Consider the following 18,382-nt stretch of genomic DNA (forward strand, 5'->3'; position numbering starts at 1 on the left):
ATGTTTTCTCTTTTCATTTCCATCATGTAATTTATCTGCAAATGTATGCATGCAAGATGGGCAGAAGTAGGTTTACAGTTGTAGTACAAATAATAATATAAGAATAAACTGTTTCATATCCTCACAACTGTAAACCTACTTTTGCCCATCGCTGTATATTAATATTTCACATGCTAGGGTGAGTTTTATATTACATACTTAATATCTCTGATTTCTTTCTTGTCCAGAACAATATTTGCTTCTAGATTAATTAACTCATAGCAGATTTCTTCTCCACACAGTTGTAACTGGGAAAAAAGGTCACGACTGGTTCTGTAGTATATGGGAATCTGGGTGAGATCTGCAAACACAATGTTTCCGACAGACATCTGGTTAAATGTATGTTCTCACTGCAACCTGACTGACAACCATCATAAAAAAGCTCTCTGACTTGAAAGTTCTCAAAGAAATAAATAACCAAACCTGATAATAAAATTAGTCCATAGGCTTTAGTATTCTCAGTTTTAGTGAGTAAATATTATACCAAACTCTTAAGTAGGTTAATAGGTTGTATTTAAATCTCCTTTGCATCCTGGCCAGGTGGCTTAGTCAGTTGGGGCATCATCCCAAAAGATCACAGGTTTGATCCCTGGTCAGGGCAAATAACTAGGTTGCAGGTTCAATCCCTAGTCAGGGAACATACACAAGGCAACCCACCTATGTTTCTCTCTCTCTCTTTCTCTCTCTCCCCCTTCATTCTCTCTCTAAAATCAATAAATATATCCTAAGGTGAGGACTTTTTTTAAATCTCCTTTGCTATAAACAAAAAAAAACTCCTTTGCTTAGATCTAAGTGTTATTCGTTCTTTACCCAACCTCTACAATACTGTTTCCTTTATCAAATACAAAAGTCCTGAATACCAGTGAAATTCCTCTTATTTTAACAAAAAACTTTCCAAAATGCCCAGCATGTATTATAATCTATAAAAGCCCCCTTTTCCTAAAACTATTCATTTATAATAAAACATACTGAGAGAATTTTCATTTCTTTACAAATAACAGACCAGAAAAAACATCTTCAGAACTATCTTGACATTCCTGACCCTTTCGAACACAATGACAGAGAACTGCCATGGGGGAAAAAAAAGACCTCTGAGTCCCACACAAAAGGTAATTAGTGTTTTAAAAGCAGAGTGAGCATACATGTGAAATATATATTATGTAGTTACACAAACTAAATTATTAACTTTCCAACTTGGCATTAGGACAGGGTAGTTGAGAGAGAATGTAAAAGAAAATACTCAGCTTAAAATTAACAATGGGCCCATTTATTCAAGGTAAGATGGTTCTCTCATTTCAGCTTGAGAGAACTGAAAGTCTCTTTTTATCCGCCTCTAGGACGGAAACTGCAGCTAGCCCTTCTGGAGAATCATTCAGCTATATTCACAGCTTCACTCACAGTCAAGCAATGGCAAGAAAAGTCTTCTTCACTTAGCCCTGAATACCAACACAGAGAAATGTGACTTTGAGATGTTTAAATTTCATCCTTCAAGGACCCAGTTCAATTAATTTCTCCTGCTGGAAGCTGACCCTGACAAATACAAAAAGATCTATGCCCACAGAAACTGAGAAACACTTATCTGTACCTTTGCCATTTCCTTAAACACTGTCCAGTACTATACTAATTTCTTTTTTCCACAACCTTTGTACACTCCATTACTCTATATCTTTTTCAATGGCTCCTAGGAAGTATTCCTTTAACTGCTGAATGAATAAATTCACAGCCAAGTACTTCACGACTCTTTCTCTGTTCTATGTTGTACTCTCAGTCAAACAGGGCTCCATACTACAGGAAACAGTAAATATCTCCTGCTTTTCAAACCCAACTAAAATCTTGTCTGAGCTGGTAACAAGTGACCCTCCCCTAATTCTTGAGAATCAAAGTTATTATCTGGGTATTAAAATGTCTGACCTCATTCTTATCTGCTAAAGAAATACCACAGATTTGTTTATGGAGAAATGGGAGATCATCCTTAGGAAATCCAAATACTGGCATTTAAGTAAAATACTCTAACATCACATAGAAAATAACATGGAGCAAAGTACTTCAAGTTTAGGATACTGTATTTAAAAGATGTTATTCACAAAAATATTATCCTGCTTGTAATTTCATCATGAGAAACATCAACTTGCCAAAATATGATCTTGAACATGCAACAAGTCTCCTATTTCTTAGAAAATATACTGGCAAAGACTAACAAACCCACACTGCAACAATGAAACCCATCCCTACATTCTATGGTTTCAAGGTAATTCCATAAATGCAAGGTCATAAAAAGAGCCTGCAAACTCTTGTAGTCAGCACTCCAGTTTAAGAATAGGAAAGTGAAAACAATGACTCGTGATGATGAGCTTATGGCAATCTGAGATTCTCTCTGAGCTTGCAGAAATGATGAACCTTATCTTAGAAATCAACATACTAAAAAACATGCAAAATTAATACAATATAGGTGATGAACAAGTTTGGGTGAAATGTTAAAATTTTATCGTCCATATTTTTTAAGGTACAAGTAATCAGCATATTCATATGCCAGTAGCAATAAAATCTAAAAAAAAAAAAAAAGGAGAATATTCAAGTCCAGCCAACAGCTTATTTATGTCAAATGTGTTCGATATCAGAGGTCCAACATTACAAAACAAGGTAAATAGCCCTCTGAAGTCCAAAATCATAATACTTGACCAAGGAAACATTGTACTCCTTTGAACTCTAAATATAAAGACGCAGCTTCCTAGCTGGGATTTTCTTTTTTCAATTCCAACAGATCGCAAGTAAAAGATATATAACTGTTATGTTCCCTACAATTACTGGGGATTTGATGTTTCAAGTCTCTAACTAATTACTCTTTTTAATTTTATTATATTATAATAAATGAAAGAGTACTAGGTGCTAAGAATTTCATACACACTATTACAGTAAGAGAATCCCTAAATTACATGTTTTAAGGTATGTTCAGGTTTTAATTGCTTTGTGATACTATTGATCTAGTGACCACTAAAATATTAATGTATTACATAAAAGGCAGAATAAATATAACCAGAGAACTAATAAGATGAAGTATAACATCAATAATTTTACTGTAACAATATAAATTAATAACGAGGCACACAACTTTATTAGGCAATGTTACTAGGCATGTTTGAACCACACAAGGGGTTAAATATAACTACAATGGAAAGCCAAGAGCCCAGCAGCACAGTTGAGCCAACATTCCCTCCTCTCCTCCCCCTCCCCTTCCCATCTTCTCCAGTCCAGAATGAATTGCATGCCCCACTGCACAAGGCCCAAAAAGGTCACAGGAGATGGCAGAGACTTTTGTAAGAGAACAGAAATAACTCAGCAGCTTTGTTACCGGGCTTCTTTTAATCAGTATGTTCAAAATCCTTTAATTAGCACTCTGTCTACACAAGGAAAGCATTTCTTCTGTGCCAGGGGAGGGCACGTATGTATGTACACAGTGTTCTGTTTTATCAGCATCACAACATGGAGCTAGTGCCTCAAATTGTCTGCCAGGGAACTGAAGCACAGAAAACTTTTTAAAAAGCATAGTACCACATATTTACATACCAATTTGCATTTATATTACCAAACTACAGAGTGATTATTAAATTTGTTTTATTTAGGCATCAATTTATTTTTTCTTTATTTATTAAATTTATTTACTTTTTTCAGTGAAAATGGAAGTACTGTTAACGAAAAAACTTTTTTAGTCCATTATCAAAAAGTAGGATATTCAAACTTAATATGAAATAATGTTAACAAAACATAAAAATGGAAAATATTCAAATGTTGTTCCATTCTTCATAATAGGTCTTCAGTAGGGAGAAAAAAATGCCTCACTCAAAGAGGAATAAATCACAAGGCACATTTTTACATGGATGCTTTACTTTTAAAATTTCATCCAACCACAAAAAGTCTTAAAACTTGCAGGCTGGATTAAATGTGCGTATTTCCTTGTAAAATCTGAAAAATTGAAATCAAGACAGAAAGTAGTGATAAATTAGTGGCAACTATTTATAAATCCACAGCCAGGATCACTTCATTAGTAAGATAGGATTTGCCGTATTTTAATAGACATGTAAGTGTTACAAACTTATTTTTAACCTTTCAAAATCAAGTTGAATATATATTGTAAGAAGCAGTGTGAGTATATATACACTTATGTAATTAAACAAAATAATAACCTTCTAAATGTCTGATTATAGAAACAATTTATTTTAATTTAAGATAAGGTTTATTATTAAGGAGGCAGCATAACGTAATTGCTTGAAAGCCAGTTCTTCCACACCAGTCATGTGAGCTCATAGACAGTTCTGGACATTGGGAGTAATACCACTATTTGGCGGAATGGTATGAGTATTAAAGAAGATGATGCATGTAAAGCAGTCAGCAAAAATCCAAAAATTTGATAATAAGGCCATCTGGGGGCAGGGGGAGGGATAAGTATTTTTATGTACTGCACACAAGTGTAAGTTAGCATGACCTATCAAAATTATATACTTATATATGTAAAACTATGCAGATATGGTATCCACTGCAGCACTGTTTGTAACAGTAATATTGGAAACAATATAAATGCCCTTCAATAGTGCATGGTTAAATAAATGTTACCTCCCTACATGAAAATTCTATTTAGTTGTTAAAAAAAAAAAACTTCAACATATTAACAGGGAAAGTTCTTCATGGTAAACTGCTAAGAAAAAGCACAGTGTGAAACACTGTGTACAATATACTACCATGTAAGTAAAAGGGTAGTAAATGTTCACATTTATTTCAATATACAAAAAAAACCCTCTGGAAAGTTACACAAGTAATTAAGAGCAATAACTACCTACTGATGATGAAACTGAAACAGTACCTGACACAGTCAAGCCCCAATAAATGAAAGTTATAATTGCTACCTTCATCATCACGAGGAAAACATCCTTAAAATGTGTATACAGAATCCATTCAAACTAAACTCTTACTAATGTAAACAGCCAAATCTCAATTATTCATAAACTGACTAGTTGGAGAGCCAAGACTCCCATTTCTTCTTCAAAGGTAAGTAGCTTTTGGCCATTTTACTATGGGCTATCACCTTCACCAGAAAGTAAACTGAGGAATAATATCAAAGACAGTCATTTCATTAATATTGATCAACAGTTTTTAATAAACAGCATTGGAACTGAAATGGACCAAGAAATTCCATAGTACGACCTTCTAATGTTACATATGAAGAAACTAAGTAAGATCCAGAGAATTTCCAAAGTAATTACAGTTGAAAGATCTGAAGGCTATCCCCTAATTAAATGCTTTCCATTCTATCGTTAAGATGATGAAGGGAAACTGAAAATAAACAAAATTGAAATTAATTATCCTTGCCAACTTCCCTTCCACCACATCTTTTATTACAGGTAACTAAGTCTGCTCAGATCAAATCCCATAAGCAACTGTAGTAAGTAGAGAACAGGTCAACCAGAGATAATTAGTCCTGAGGTTTCCAGGATTAAGCACTGAATGAACATCTGTAACAAAATCTGTAAAGTCTGCTTACACTAGAGATTGTCAGAGGCATGTTGAAATCCTTGCCACCTTGCAGCCGGAAACCCCAAGGAGCTGGGCCAACCAACGACACGCTGTAGTTGCTCATGGTTCTAATGGCTCAAAGTCCAATCCCAGAAAGTGAAACTGTGAAAAGAAATTCAAATGGTTTGAAAAATGTTTATTTGAAGCCCTATTATATATTTAAATGCATTTAATATAAACCTAAGTAAATTATGTTCAGTATTTTGTTTGTGGGGAAATGAAGGGCTACAGAGAAAAAGTCTTTATTATGTTCTTACTTCAACCTAAAAAAAGAAATATATGAGCTAATATACAATTTCTAAACTCACACCAATTTCCATAGTATAAAAATTCCACATCAGAATATATTTCTAGACACTTGACCAGTTTTACAACTTGCTACAATTTGTGGCTTCTTGCATACAAACTTTAACTCAAAGTACTTTACAACATTTTGTTATATGTAAAAAATAACAAGATTTTATTTCAAGTTTAATTCAAAATGGTTTTCTCCTTTCCTCTACCTCATACATTCTTTTGCCTGTAATTGGCAAGAGTCCTTCAATTTCACTTACTTAAATTCTAAATTACTGTAACATATGAAAAGGAATCCTAATTCATACTCTCATTCATGCTTACTAAATGCTCGAAAATGAGTTTTTTTTAAATGTACAAAACTATTTTCTCCAATCATAGGCTATAACTTGAATTTCCTCTTAGAGGGATGTGATATATTCACTGAACATAATACTTACTTTTTCTTCAGACAGGCCATGATAGGCAACACAGTGATATTTCAATCAGAGCCTGCTTTTCATTTATGTACACACCTCACCAGGCAAAGCAGAAGGTGAGCATTTACCAGAGTGAGACTGACTAAGCATGGTAGGAGTATTTAATGCATAAAAGGGAACAGGAGCTTTAGAAAAGAATCAGCGCTTTAGTGCCTTCTATTTTGTGTTTTGCTGTAAGTGTGCTCATGTTAACTCTCATGGCACTGTTTTTATATAACAAAAAACTAAAGCAAAAAAGTATGCATTGTTGTTTGGGGCTGGTTGTTATGGCAGTTATAGGTAGATGGGATGGAGAAAATGGGAGGAATGAAGATTTTCTTAGATGTACTGATAATACTAAGAAACATATTTCTCTCTTTAAAAATATTAAAAACATAACATGAATAATTTAATAATTTTAAAACCACTTTTTTAAAGAAAACTGTTTAAGACATACTTTCTTAAAAAAATTGTGCTGTTCAACTAAATCACCCTATATTACCTGTCTTAAATTATTTTTTAACCCATTCAAAATTTCTATCCCATCATACCAAATTGATAGTGGCTGATGTCGATATATGAACTACTGGGTATATTAAAAGCAAATACATTCCATCTTTTTCATAAAGTGAAAGTGAGGAAAACTTTCAAATAAGTCTGGGACTTAAAGAAAAACTAAATCAGTGAAAATCTGCATGGCATCTACCTAGAAACTAAATGAGTTTTCCCATTGGCAGGGCAGTACACTGAAGTCCTATGTAAGAATACATTACTTCAACACTGATATAATAGGCACAGGGCCTTGAAAAGACCAAAGGCCAAGCCAGAAGCCAAACTGTTAGGTATACCTGAAAAATGAATAGTAGGAAGCTAATAAGGAGCCACACACAACTTAATTCCTTCCCCCATAATAATAAAAGAAGACTTTCACAGAACTAGAAAACACTGTTTTGATATTGGCATATTATACAAATCAGAAGTGCATAAAGCCAACAGATATTTCACAGGCAGCCTGCCCTCCCTTCTATTTCAATCTTTTAACCTTTGTCAGAAGAAGAATGTTTAAGTTAGGCTCAACTTCTTCTGGTCTCACTGTTCCCTACATGAAAATGTGTTTATGTATCCACGCACACACATTCAACCTCTTTTTATTTGGGAGTTCCCTTCCTGACTTCTCCCACTTGTTATCAAAGTTTCTGGCACTGGCAAGGTCATAGCTACACTACAAAAACAATATAATTTCATTTCCAATCAGTGTCATTTCTAGTACCTCCCTCTGCTAGCTTTATTGCCTTAAAATATTCTGATCCCTTAAACAATGCTAATATTACCGGCCTTTTCCAGGTCTCCATCTGGTTATTAGTGCCCAATCTCTTCCTAAAATACCAAGCAGGCAGGAAATAGCAGCCTATTCTGCTTTCAAACTCGTAGAAAATGTTGGAACTTCTGTATAGTTCTGGATTTTTTCTTGGGGAAAGTCTAAACAATGTATTCGCCCTGGTACTTGGGAAGGAAGGTTGGTCATTTCCCACACTCCTATTCCAGTTTCTTTGAAGGATGAGAAGGGGGAAAAGAGAATTCGTGATGAACTGCTCAGGGTAACAAGGGTCTGAAATTAAGGAGTTTTCTTCCCTCTTGTGAGAAAGTGGAGGTAGGGCTTGAGAACTGAGGCCACAGGCTCAGGATGAAAGCCGCCACGAGACAGTTTTCCAGCAGATGTTCTCGCCTAGCCCCGTTTGCCAAATAAGGCTCCAGAGCCGGCAGTTTCCGTGGCAGGCGGGTTCCGACGTCCTCCCGGTCAGGAAGGCGGACTTGGGCTAGGATCTGGCGTTCACACCCTAGCCCTGCCCTGCCCAGCGCAGCCACGAATTTTCTTTCCAAGCTCTGCCCTGGCTGTACGCCCTTCCTTTTTCCATTTATTGTCAAGCGCACTGAAGACACAGTCTTACAAAAGCCCCAACGAGCACGCAAGTACTAATAAACCCAGGGTTCACGACAGATTTCTTTTTTTAAAAAAGAGGTTTATTTCCGGACGCACGAAAGTTTTCCCCAAACAGGTTACGAAATCCTAACTATCTGGGGGGAAATAAAAGCTGCTCAGCAGCGTGAGAGCAAACAAAAACTAACACGCCATTCCCATTGAGTCCGGCTTCCTTCCCACACCCCCCAAGAGATTCGCGCCGGGCGTGGGTGGACCTGGACGCCCAGACCCGGGCCCGGAGCCAGCCGGTGGGTCTGTGCAGGGTGCCCGGGGGCCTTTCTGCTCCCGGCCTCGTTATCCAGGGCGCCCGGCTCCTGCATCCCAGCCTTCGCCGAGCACGTCCCGACCGGACCGGGATCCGGGGACCTCCAAAGCTCGTCCACTGGCCTCGCGCCCACTCCCGCGCTGCCCTTTCCCCAGCGCTCCTCTTCCCACGCCAATCTCCCACCTCCGCTGCTCCGCGTCCAGAAAACACCTGAGAAACCGCCCCGCTCAAGGGGCGCCCCCTCTGTCTCCCCAGCAGGGCTTTCCTTGCGCTTGGCGCTAGGGGACCGCTACTTCCCCCCCTCCCTTTACCCGGACTCAGAGACGCGCACCCCTAGTGGGTGGCCACTCACCCCTGGTCCAGCGACCCGATGCCTCCACTTCAGAGGAGCGCTGACAAGTGATTCGTAGTGCGTGCGCCGTCCTCACAACCCGCGGGAACTTCCGCCTCTGGGCTCACCCCCCCCACGGCCCCGCCCCCGAGCGGGACACGCCCCCTTCGCTCCCGGCCTCGCCCTTGGGCTGGGCGAGACCGCGCGGCGCGGTTGGAGAACCCAGCTGTGGAGTCTAGCGCACGGGCTTGCCGGGGCGAGCTGAAACTTCGGCGGAAAAACAATTGCGCTACCGAGTTTTGATGGGAGTAGTCTTAAGAATTTTCGAGCACTCCTAGCAAACGTCTGCTCCCCGAGTTTGTTTTGCATTGAATGCATTTTTCTCTCCAGAAACTGAATTGGCAAGCAGTTGCTTTGTCTAAAAATAGAAGGGGGCTTTGGCTAAATCCCCATCTATGCAAGTTCAACGGCTACTGCCTGGTGTGTGTGTGTGTGTGTGTGTGTGTGTGTGTGTGTGTGTGTTTGCTTTTGGGGGGGTTTTTTGAGAGAGAGCTTAAAGTTTCCTGAGAAGCACAAACCCTCAAGTTTGCTTGTCAGGATGGTGAAAATCAGTAACTTGAATATCTACAAGTTAAACCCTGTGTCCACATCAGAAGGCAGTGATAAAGAACAGCGGCCAAAAGTTGAACAACTGTGTCCTCAGCTTATTTTTCTAAATCCAAATCAATAATAGCCCACTTCCAATAAAGTTTCGATAGTCCAGTTTCTATAAAGTTGCTTCGATTTAGCCCAAGGAGTTTATTCGTAAATAAACTTGAAAAATATTCATTGAACACATGGAAACTAACGTGTTGACTTTTTAAAACTATGTTTGCTTATAAAACATGAAAAGGACAATTCTGAGCCAAGGGACATGTAGAGCACGGATCAACTTCACCGGGTCCGTGTATCCCCTAGAAGTACAAATTTTCTAGAGAAGGTCCAAAACTGTCCTGTCCAAAACAGTAGCCACTAAGCCACATGTGGCTGCTGAACATTTGAAATGTGGCTACTGCAACTGACTTACTGATGTGTTTTTGTTTTATATAAGTTTAATTAATTTAAATTTAAAAACACAGGCAGGGTAATCTATTTCTATTAAACATTATTGTCTGGGTAAGACTACATTTCACTTTACCATTGAAATTGAGTGACCATATATAAATCGACATATAATAGAAGTGTAAGAATGCACACTAGATTTTGAAGACTCAGTATGAAAAATGTAATGTGCCATACCTCATTAACACTTTTATATTGATTACATGTTGGCATTATAAGATTTTTATATCTGGTTAAAAGATTATTAAATGAAATTCACCTGTTTTTTTTAATGTGGTGTTTTTTTAACTAAAAAATTCAAAACTACCTGTGTGACCAGCATTGTATTTTCATTTGATGGTGCTGGTCCATAGCTTTCATCTCATTCTACAAAAGATTATGGTGGAGGGAAAGATTTCTTAATGTGAGAGCTCATTTTCATAGTGCTTTAATACAGGTTATCACATTTGATATCTCACCAAAATTAAATAAATAATAATAGCTGCAATTTACAAATAGCTACTATGTAGAAGACAGTGTGGTAATCCTTAAAATAACTTTCTAATACAAATGTCAGCCTCATTTATAGTTAATAAAATTGAGGTTGCAAGAGATTACAGTTTATGACAGCTTTTCAGGACAATGGTTACAGTTATTCTCTAAGGGTTCCATCTCTGTTCCTTCTCATTTGTTTACTGCTGACACAATCACCTTGAGCCTGCATCAACAAAGGTTGACTAAAGACATCAATAATTGCAGGTGGGGTACCAGAGAATAAGTATTTTGAGATGATGAGGGGAGTGTTACTTACAGAGGCAAATTCAATTTCAGCCTGCAGATGCTAGCCTGCCTCTTAATCCTCCTCTTCCTCCCACAATTTAAAGCCTGGGGTATAGAATAGATGAACCACACTAAGGTGTGATGGATAGACCAATATGTATCCGAGTGTTTTCCAAAGAACCTACTACACTAAAATGACATGGGCAGTTTGTTAAAACTTCATTTTCCTGGGCCTTGCCCAGAAACCCAGGATCCTTGCAAGTGGACCCCAGGAATTTGACTTCTCAACTAACACTCCCTCCCCTCAACCTGACCCCTAGGTAACTATTAAACTACAATATTTAAAAATCAGTTCCCTAGAAATATTCCTATATCCCCAATCTACTGTATATTGTGCTTAGGTTAAAACAATGCATCCCGGATAGCAGCAACTTATCTCAGTTTCTTCATCTTAAAGGAAATGATAATTATAAACGAACTTTTAAGGTTATCATGAGGAGTAGAAATAATATATATGAGATCTGCCCAGAAGGTACCTAGCCATTTAATATGAAAAATAGAGACATTTATTGAAGAAGATAGAAGATACAAAAAACATTGTACATAAGACAATAATGCCTCAGTTCCCTTCAAAGTAGATACCTTGGGACCTCACACTGTTCTCCCAATCTTCATCAGCTGCCCTGTTGCATTTTCCTGAATCTCAGTGACAGTCTTAATCTCTTCCCTTTCAAAGGTGATTTTAGTTTGGAGAAAAGCTAGAAGTTGTAGGGAACCAAATCTGGGCTGTAGTGGGGATGAGTCACCTGTGTAATTTGATGTTTCACCAAAAAACTCTGCATGAGACATGACACATGAGCAGGCACACTGTTGTGAGGAAGCTGCCAATCACCAGTTGCCCATAGCTGCAGCCTTCTGATTCATCCAAATAGTTTCCATGGAGCAATGTTCAAGCTTAATGCAAAATTTGATGTGATTCACTGCTCTATCTGCTCAGTCGTTTTGAATGTGACAGCCACACAGTACCCGTGCTCACTCAATGGTATCTATGGGCCCTGTTGACTAGTACAGTGAAGTTGTCACTTTTCACACATGTGCATTCCAGTCCGCTCTCATTGGCTCACAGGTTGCATCAATGTTGTACAAGCCATTCTCATTATATTAACAATCACTGGACTTCTTCCAGACAGACCACATATAAAATATCTCACAACATGCTTGGCACCAAGTAGATATTAAATAAATTGTATCCAAATAAAACTCTACTAACCAATTGATTAGATTTATTTATGTGTCAGAGAAGACAAGCACACAACTTCAGCATTCATTGTGTACTTACTTTGTTCTTGGTGACTAACATGCAGCGCCATAATTCTTACAATGATATGAAGTAGGTATTTTTTAAAGATTTTATTATTTATTTATTTTTAGAGAGGGAAGGGAAGGAGAAAGAGAGAGAGAGAAACATCAATGTGCGGTCGCTGGGGGCTGTGGCCTGCAACCCAAGCATGTGCCCTGACTGGGAATAGAACCTGCGATGCTTTGGTTCGCAGCCCACGCTCAATCCACGGAGCTACACCAGCCAGGTTCGAAGTAGGTATTTTTTAAAAGGAAGAGAGACTTGGAGGTTAAGATATTTAACCAAGGCTGCACAACTGATTTGTGATAGAAGTAGAGCAGAGGATAGGACTCCAAAAAACATGTCCTTTTTATCTCAACACACTGCCTCTCAGTAAATTCAATAAGCCACCCAGTTTTTAAAGACCAGAGAAATAAGGGGACTTCTGGTCAAAATGGAGATGTAGTCAGACACTCTTCACCTCCTCTCACAACCACAGGAAGAATCACAACTAACTTCAAAACAAAAACACCCAGAACTTCCAGAAAATCAAACTATGTGTAAGTCAGACAAACAAGGATTTAGAGAAGCAATATTCATCCAGGTGCATAGGAGTAGAGACGGAGAGCCTGGGGGTAGGAAGGACATGGTGCTGCAAAGGGAGGCAGCAGCTGTGTGGCAGAATAAGTGGTGTCACATTCATGTGTGATGGATAAAAATTGGGAGGGATCCCTTGGGAGCAAGCAATCCCAGCCCTAGGCCACACCAGTGCAACCCAGGTTTCCATGTAAGATAAAGCCTCACAACTTCTGGTTGTAAAAACCAGTGGGGATTGGGGCCGCAGAAAAACTGCTGGTTTCTCAGGAGTGTCCCTTTAAAGGACTCATATGGTCCTAAAATGTACATAAATCCACCCACTCTGTGATTCAGCATCTGGGCAGCAGCTAGAAAGGCACCAGTCACGTACAGGAAGCAGGTGAAGTGGTTGGAAATGGGGCAAGTACCAGACAAACCTCTACAAGCCAGGCAGCAGCACTGTCCTCCCTCCTATACCTCCTCCCCACACAGTGCCACAAAGTGATGAAGTGGGTTGTCCCGCCCTAGCACATACCTAAGGTGCCACCCTTTACAACTTAACAGGTGTGATGAGACAGGGAGTCAAAGCAGCTCTACCTAATACACAGAAACAAACTTGGAGGCTGCCAAGTTGGGGAGGCAAAGAAATATGGCCCAAATGAAAGAACAGAACAAAACTCCAAAAAAAGGACTAAGCAAAACAGAGATAGCCAATGTATTAGATGCAGAGTTCAAAACACTGCTGATGAGGATGCTCAGAGAACTCACCGATTATGGTAAAAGTGTAAGGGAAGAAATGAATGCTACACTAAAAAAACTAAGTGAAATAAAGAAAAATCCACAGGGAATCAACAGTGAAGGGAAGGAAGCTAGGATTTAGATCAATGATTTGAAACATAAGGAAGCAATAAACATTCAATCAGAACAGAATGAAGAAACAAGAATTCAAAAAAAAAAAAATAAGGAGACTCTAAGAAGACTCTGGGACATCTTCAAAAGGGCCAACATCCGAATCACAGGAATGCCAGAAGGAAAAGATGAAAAGCAAGAAATTGAGAACTTATTTGAGAAAGTAATGAAAGAAAATTTCCCTAATTTGGTGAAGAAAATAGATGCACAAGTCCAGGAAGCATAGAGAGTCCCAAACAAGATGGACCCAAAGAGGAAAACACCAAGACACATCATAATTAGATGCCAAAGGCTGAAGATAAAGAGAAAATCTTAAAAGCCCCAAGAGAAAAGCAGAGTGTTACCTACAAATGAGTTCCCATAAGACTGTCAGCTCATTTCTCAAAAGACACTTTGCAGGCAAGAAGGGGCTGGCAAGAAGCATTCAAAGTGATGAAAAGCAAGGACCTACAACCAAGATTACACTATCCAGCAAAGCTGTCATTTAGAACTGAAGGGCAGACAAAGTGATTCCCAGACAAGGCAAAGCTAAAGTAATTCATCAGCAGCAAGCCATTATTACATGAAATATTAAAGGAACATATTTAAGAAAAAGATCAAAACTATGAACATTAAAATGACAACAAACTCATGACTATCAACAACTGAATCTAAAAAACAAAAACAGCCCTGGCTGGTGTAGCTCAGTGGATTGAGTATGGGCCTGCAAACCAAAGAGTTGCCCATTCAATTTCCAGTCAGGGTACATGCCTGGGTTGTGGGCCTGGTCCCCAGTAGGGAGCTTGTAAGAGGCAACTACACATTGATGTTTCTCTCCTTCTCTTTCTCCTTTCCTTCCCCTCTCTCTAAAAATAAATAAATAAAATATATTTTTTAAAGATTTTTAAAAGATTTTAAAAGATTAAAGAAAAACAAAACAAACTAGGAAAACAACTAGAACAGGAACAAAATCATAGACGTGGAGATCACATGGAGGGTTATCAGTGGAAAGGGGGATGGGTGAAAATGGGGGAAAAGGTACAAGGATTAAGAAGCATAATTGGTAGGTACAAAATAGACGGGGATGTTAAGGACAATACAGGATATGGAGAAGCCAAAGAACTTGTATACATGACCCATGGACATAAACTAAGGTGGGAGAGGGGGTTGCTGGAGTAAAAGGGAGAACCTGGAGGAGGGGAGTAAAGAGGTAAAATGAGGACAACTGTAATAGCATAATCAATAAAATATACTTAAAAAAAGAAGGCCAGAGAAATAAGATGGAATAACAACTAACACTGTTGAAGCCAAAGAGGCAGAATCTGCAGCAAATTATTGAAATTCAGTAAATGCTGAGTTACTTGTATGTGAAGAGAATGACACTCTTAACCACTTCTGATAGGGGCATGTGTCTTAACTTGTTTTAGAATCACTTGCCACTGAGCCATTTTGACTCCCCTTCACTGTCTCGCTTATGACTAACATTTTTGAAATGGTTGGCCATGTTTTGAAGGACAGTCTGTGAGTACAGACTAACAGGAAGATAACTGATCCATTGGGAAGTCAGATCAATTTCCTTTGTCTCATTAACTCTACCTACTAAGCAATGATGCCTCACCACAAAGAAAACCATATTAAAGACTTTCCTTTATCAAAGCCAAGGCACAAAAAGCTGAAGTAGAAAAGATAAAGTCGATCAAAAGATTAACTGATTTAGCAGGAATATTTTTAAAGAATATTCCATCTAAACAGTATTTACTTAAGTGTATAAATATTTGAGCTAACATTTTATTAGCCAATGCATGACTCAGAATCCTCTTTCAGTACTTAAAAAATAACAGAAAATTTTAATCACAAGATGGTATGTCTGTGACAAGTTTTTACAGTTTCACCCAATAAACTATAAAGCACCAGTCTTTAAAAAGTCCCTACATTACTCCAAGTCATTTCTCTTTTAAGTCTTAATTCTGAAAGGTAAATAAACCACTCATAGGTATGATTAATTAAACTTTGAAGTCTAGAATGGGGAGGAAGTATTAACTAGTCTAATAACTAAAGAAACACTTAGTAATCTGGGGGAAAAGAGACTGAAGGCACAGTGTCATTCTAAAGGCTAGTACAAAATCCTTCCAGAACGAGAGCAGGCAGAGTGCAAAAGAATAAATGGATAAGAAAGACCCCAAGAACAGATCCATGAAGCCTAAGCAAATGTGTGATCAAGGAAGAAGTGACAAAGAAGTTTAAACTTCATAAAACTAGCTTTGAAGTTTCAAGTTTGTTCTTTGTGGGTGCTAATAATAACTGATACTGAAGGTAGGGGAGCAAGTTTGAAGGAACTGTGCATTTCACTGGCAATTGCTAGTAAACAAAAAGAGCGAATTAGTAAGTGAGGGGTATGAATAGGAAGGGTAGATAGCAAGGGCACTGCAAAAAGTACTGGGAAGCTTTAAGTTTAGATTTCAGGAGGGAGGAATATTTCTTATAATAAGACCCAGTTTTAACAGTCTTATATTTTACTTAGATTGAGTCATTGTGGGTGGTTATTAGGGTAGAGACTATGTGAATTTAGAAATGAGATAGAAACAAATATCTAGGTCAGGAATTTAAAAGTTTAGTATATTAAGAAAGTTGTTATTTGAAGAAAGTCAGCAATGGGCCTGGGCACAACTTCCCAATTATTTCACCAAAATTAATTTCCTCAGCCTAGGAGTCAGGACAGGCTACAAAGTAGCTTTTTCCATTTCCCTCAGTTTCCAAGTTCGCCTTTATGTAGAAACAGTTGAGAAGCAGTGGGCTCAGAAATGAAAAAAAAAAAAGAAAAATTAAGAAATTGTCAAAGTTGGCAGTATAGGTAAATACAGCTTGCCTCCTCATACAACCACATCAAAATTAAAACTAAAATACAGAACAACAATCACATGACTGTCAGAAATTGAGCTGAATGGAAGTCTGACAACTTCAGAATTAAAGACACTACATCCATCAAGAATGGTAGGAGGGGCGAAGATGCAGAATGGTCTGGTCCCTCACCCACGTGTGGTAGACATAAATTTGGGAGGCATATCTCAGGATCGAGGAGTCCCAGTCCTACACTGGGGCCCCTAGCCCAGGGTTCCAGTGCCAGGAACATAAGTCCTCATAACTTCTGGCTGTGAAAACCAACAGCATTTGAGTCAGTGGAAGAAACTTCTATAGTCACAACCAATTCTCCTTAAAGAACTCACACACAGACCTACTAAGATTCACTCTCTCTGAGCTCCAGCACAGGGGTAGCAGCTTGAAAGGCACCAGTGGCATATAGGGAGGGACTGAAGTGTCTGGCATCAAGATGAGAGCTGGGGGACAGTTTTCTCTCTACACAAAGGTAAGCAGAGGTCATTGTCCCTTCCTGAGCCCTCCCTCCCCAGAGTCAAAGAGCAGTCAGGCTGTGGCCATTTCTGAGACTCTATCGACCTGGCTAACACTATTAGCCCCACCCTGAAGATGAACTGAGAGTCTGTCTCACCCAACTTATGAGCCCACCCAAGCTGTTAACCATGACTTTTCCATATGAATGGCTGCTTTTGGTTCATGCTTCACGACTTTCTAAATCTTATCAAACAAGCAACAGCCAGACTCAGTGAGTCTCAAGGCCCTCTACCTCTCATTAAGTGGCCCCAGGCCCAGCACTAGCACCAACCAGACTAGATTCACAGTTTGGCTTCACCTAGGAATCTCCAAGCCCAGCACAAGTAGTAGATACATAGACTGTTTTATAGCTCTTGCAGGGTGACCCTGGGCAGAACACAGGTGGGGCCTGGTCTTGGCCTGCATCACCCAGGACACCCCAGAGCCTATGCACCCAGTGGACAGCTACTGACCAAGTCAGAGCACCACCGCCCAGCCCCTGCACAACTGAAGCTGATCCTCCACAGGGGGCGGAGATTGGTAGTCAGTGGTCACAGCCAGTCCTTGCTGCTGACTGGTCTAGGTAAATCCCACCCACTGACCTGCCAATAGTAGTTAAGGTTCAACTACAAGAGGAGGATGTACTCAACCCACATGAAGATTACACCTTGACTACCCAGCTAGGGCATTAGGGGAGGCTATGTCACTGGACCTTACAGGACACCTACTACATTAGGCCATGCTACCAACAAAGGGAGTCATAGCAGCTCTACCTAACACACAGGAACAAACGCAGGAAGGCTGTTAAAATGAGGAGACAAAGGCACATGACCTAAATGAAAGAATAGATCAAAATTCTGGAAAAATAACTAAACCAAATGGGGATGAGCAATCTGTCAGATGCAGGGTTCAAAACACTGGTTATCAGGATGCTCAAGGAACTTAGTGAGAACCTCAATAGCATAAAAAGATCCAGTCAGAAATTAAGGATACACTAATTGAAATAAAGAACAATCCACAGGGAAACAACAGTAGAGTGGATGAACCTGAGAATCAAATCAATGATTTGTAACATAAAGAAGCAAAAAACAACCAATCAGTACAACAGGAGGAAAAAGAGAATTCAAAAAATAAAGGAGGATTGTGTAAGCAACCTATGGGACAACTTTAAAGATTCCAACATTTGCCTCATAAGGCAAATGAGAATGAGAATAGAAAGAGCAAGAAATTAGAAGTCTATTTGAAGGAAAGCAATGAAAGAAAACTGTCCTACTTTGGTGAAGGAAATAGACATGCAAATACAAGAAGCAGAGAGTCCCAAACAAGATGCATGCAAAGAGGCCCACTCCAAGACACATCATAATTAAAATGCCAATGGTTAAAGATAAAGACAGATTAG

The 18,382-nt window shown here is 39.0% G+C and overlaps 1 protein-coding gene across 8 annotated transcripts in view; it reads right to left on the reverse strand.

Annotated features, from left to right (window-relative positions):
• Positions 1-9,076, reverse strand: part of PDLIM5 (PDZ and LIM domain 5) — a 218,492-nt gene extending 209,416 nt beyond the window's left edge. For 5 of the 8 annotated variants that reach the window (XM_036026317.1, XM_036026309.1, XM_028505746.2 and 2 more), the window contains exons 1-2: positions 8,955-9,075; positions 5,573-5,706 (exon numbers count right to left, since the gene is read on the reverse strand). In XM_036026317.1, coding sequence (XP_035882210.1) covers positions 5,573-5,668 — 96 coding nt within the window. In that variant the 5' untranslated portion in view covers positions 5,669-5,706; positions 8,955-9,075. Of the gene's footprint in view, positions 1-5,572; positions 5,707-8,954 lie in introns of all 8 variants that reach the window. The other 3 variants (XM_028505743.2, XM_028505748.2, XM_028505747.2) reach the window with 1 other exon arrangement.
• Positions 9,077-18,382: the final 9,306 nt, after the last annotated feature.

The sequence above is a fragment of the Phyllostomus discolor genome, chromosome 1, assembly GCF_004126475.2.
Source record: "Phyllostomus discolor isolate MPI-MPIP mPhyDis1 chromosome 1, mPhyDis1.pri.v3, whole genome shotgun sequence".
Classification (NCBI taxonomy): Eukaryota; Metazoa; Chordata; class Mammalia; order Chiroptera; family Phyllostomidae; genus Phyllostomus; species Phyllostomus discolor.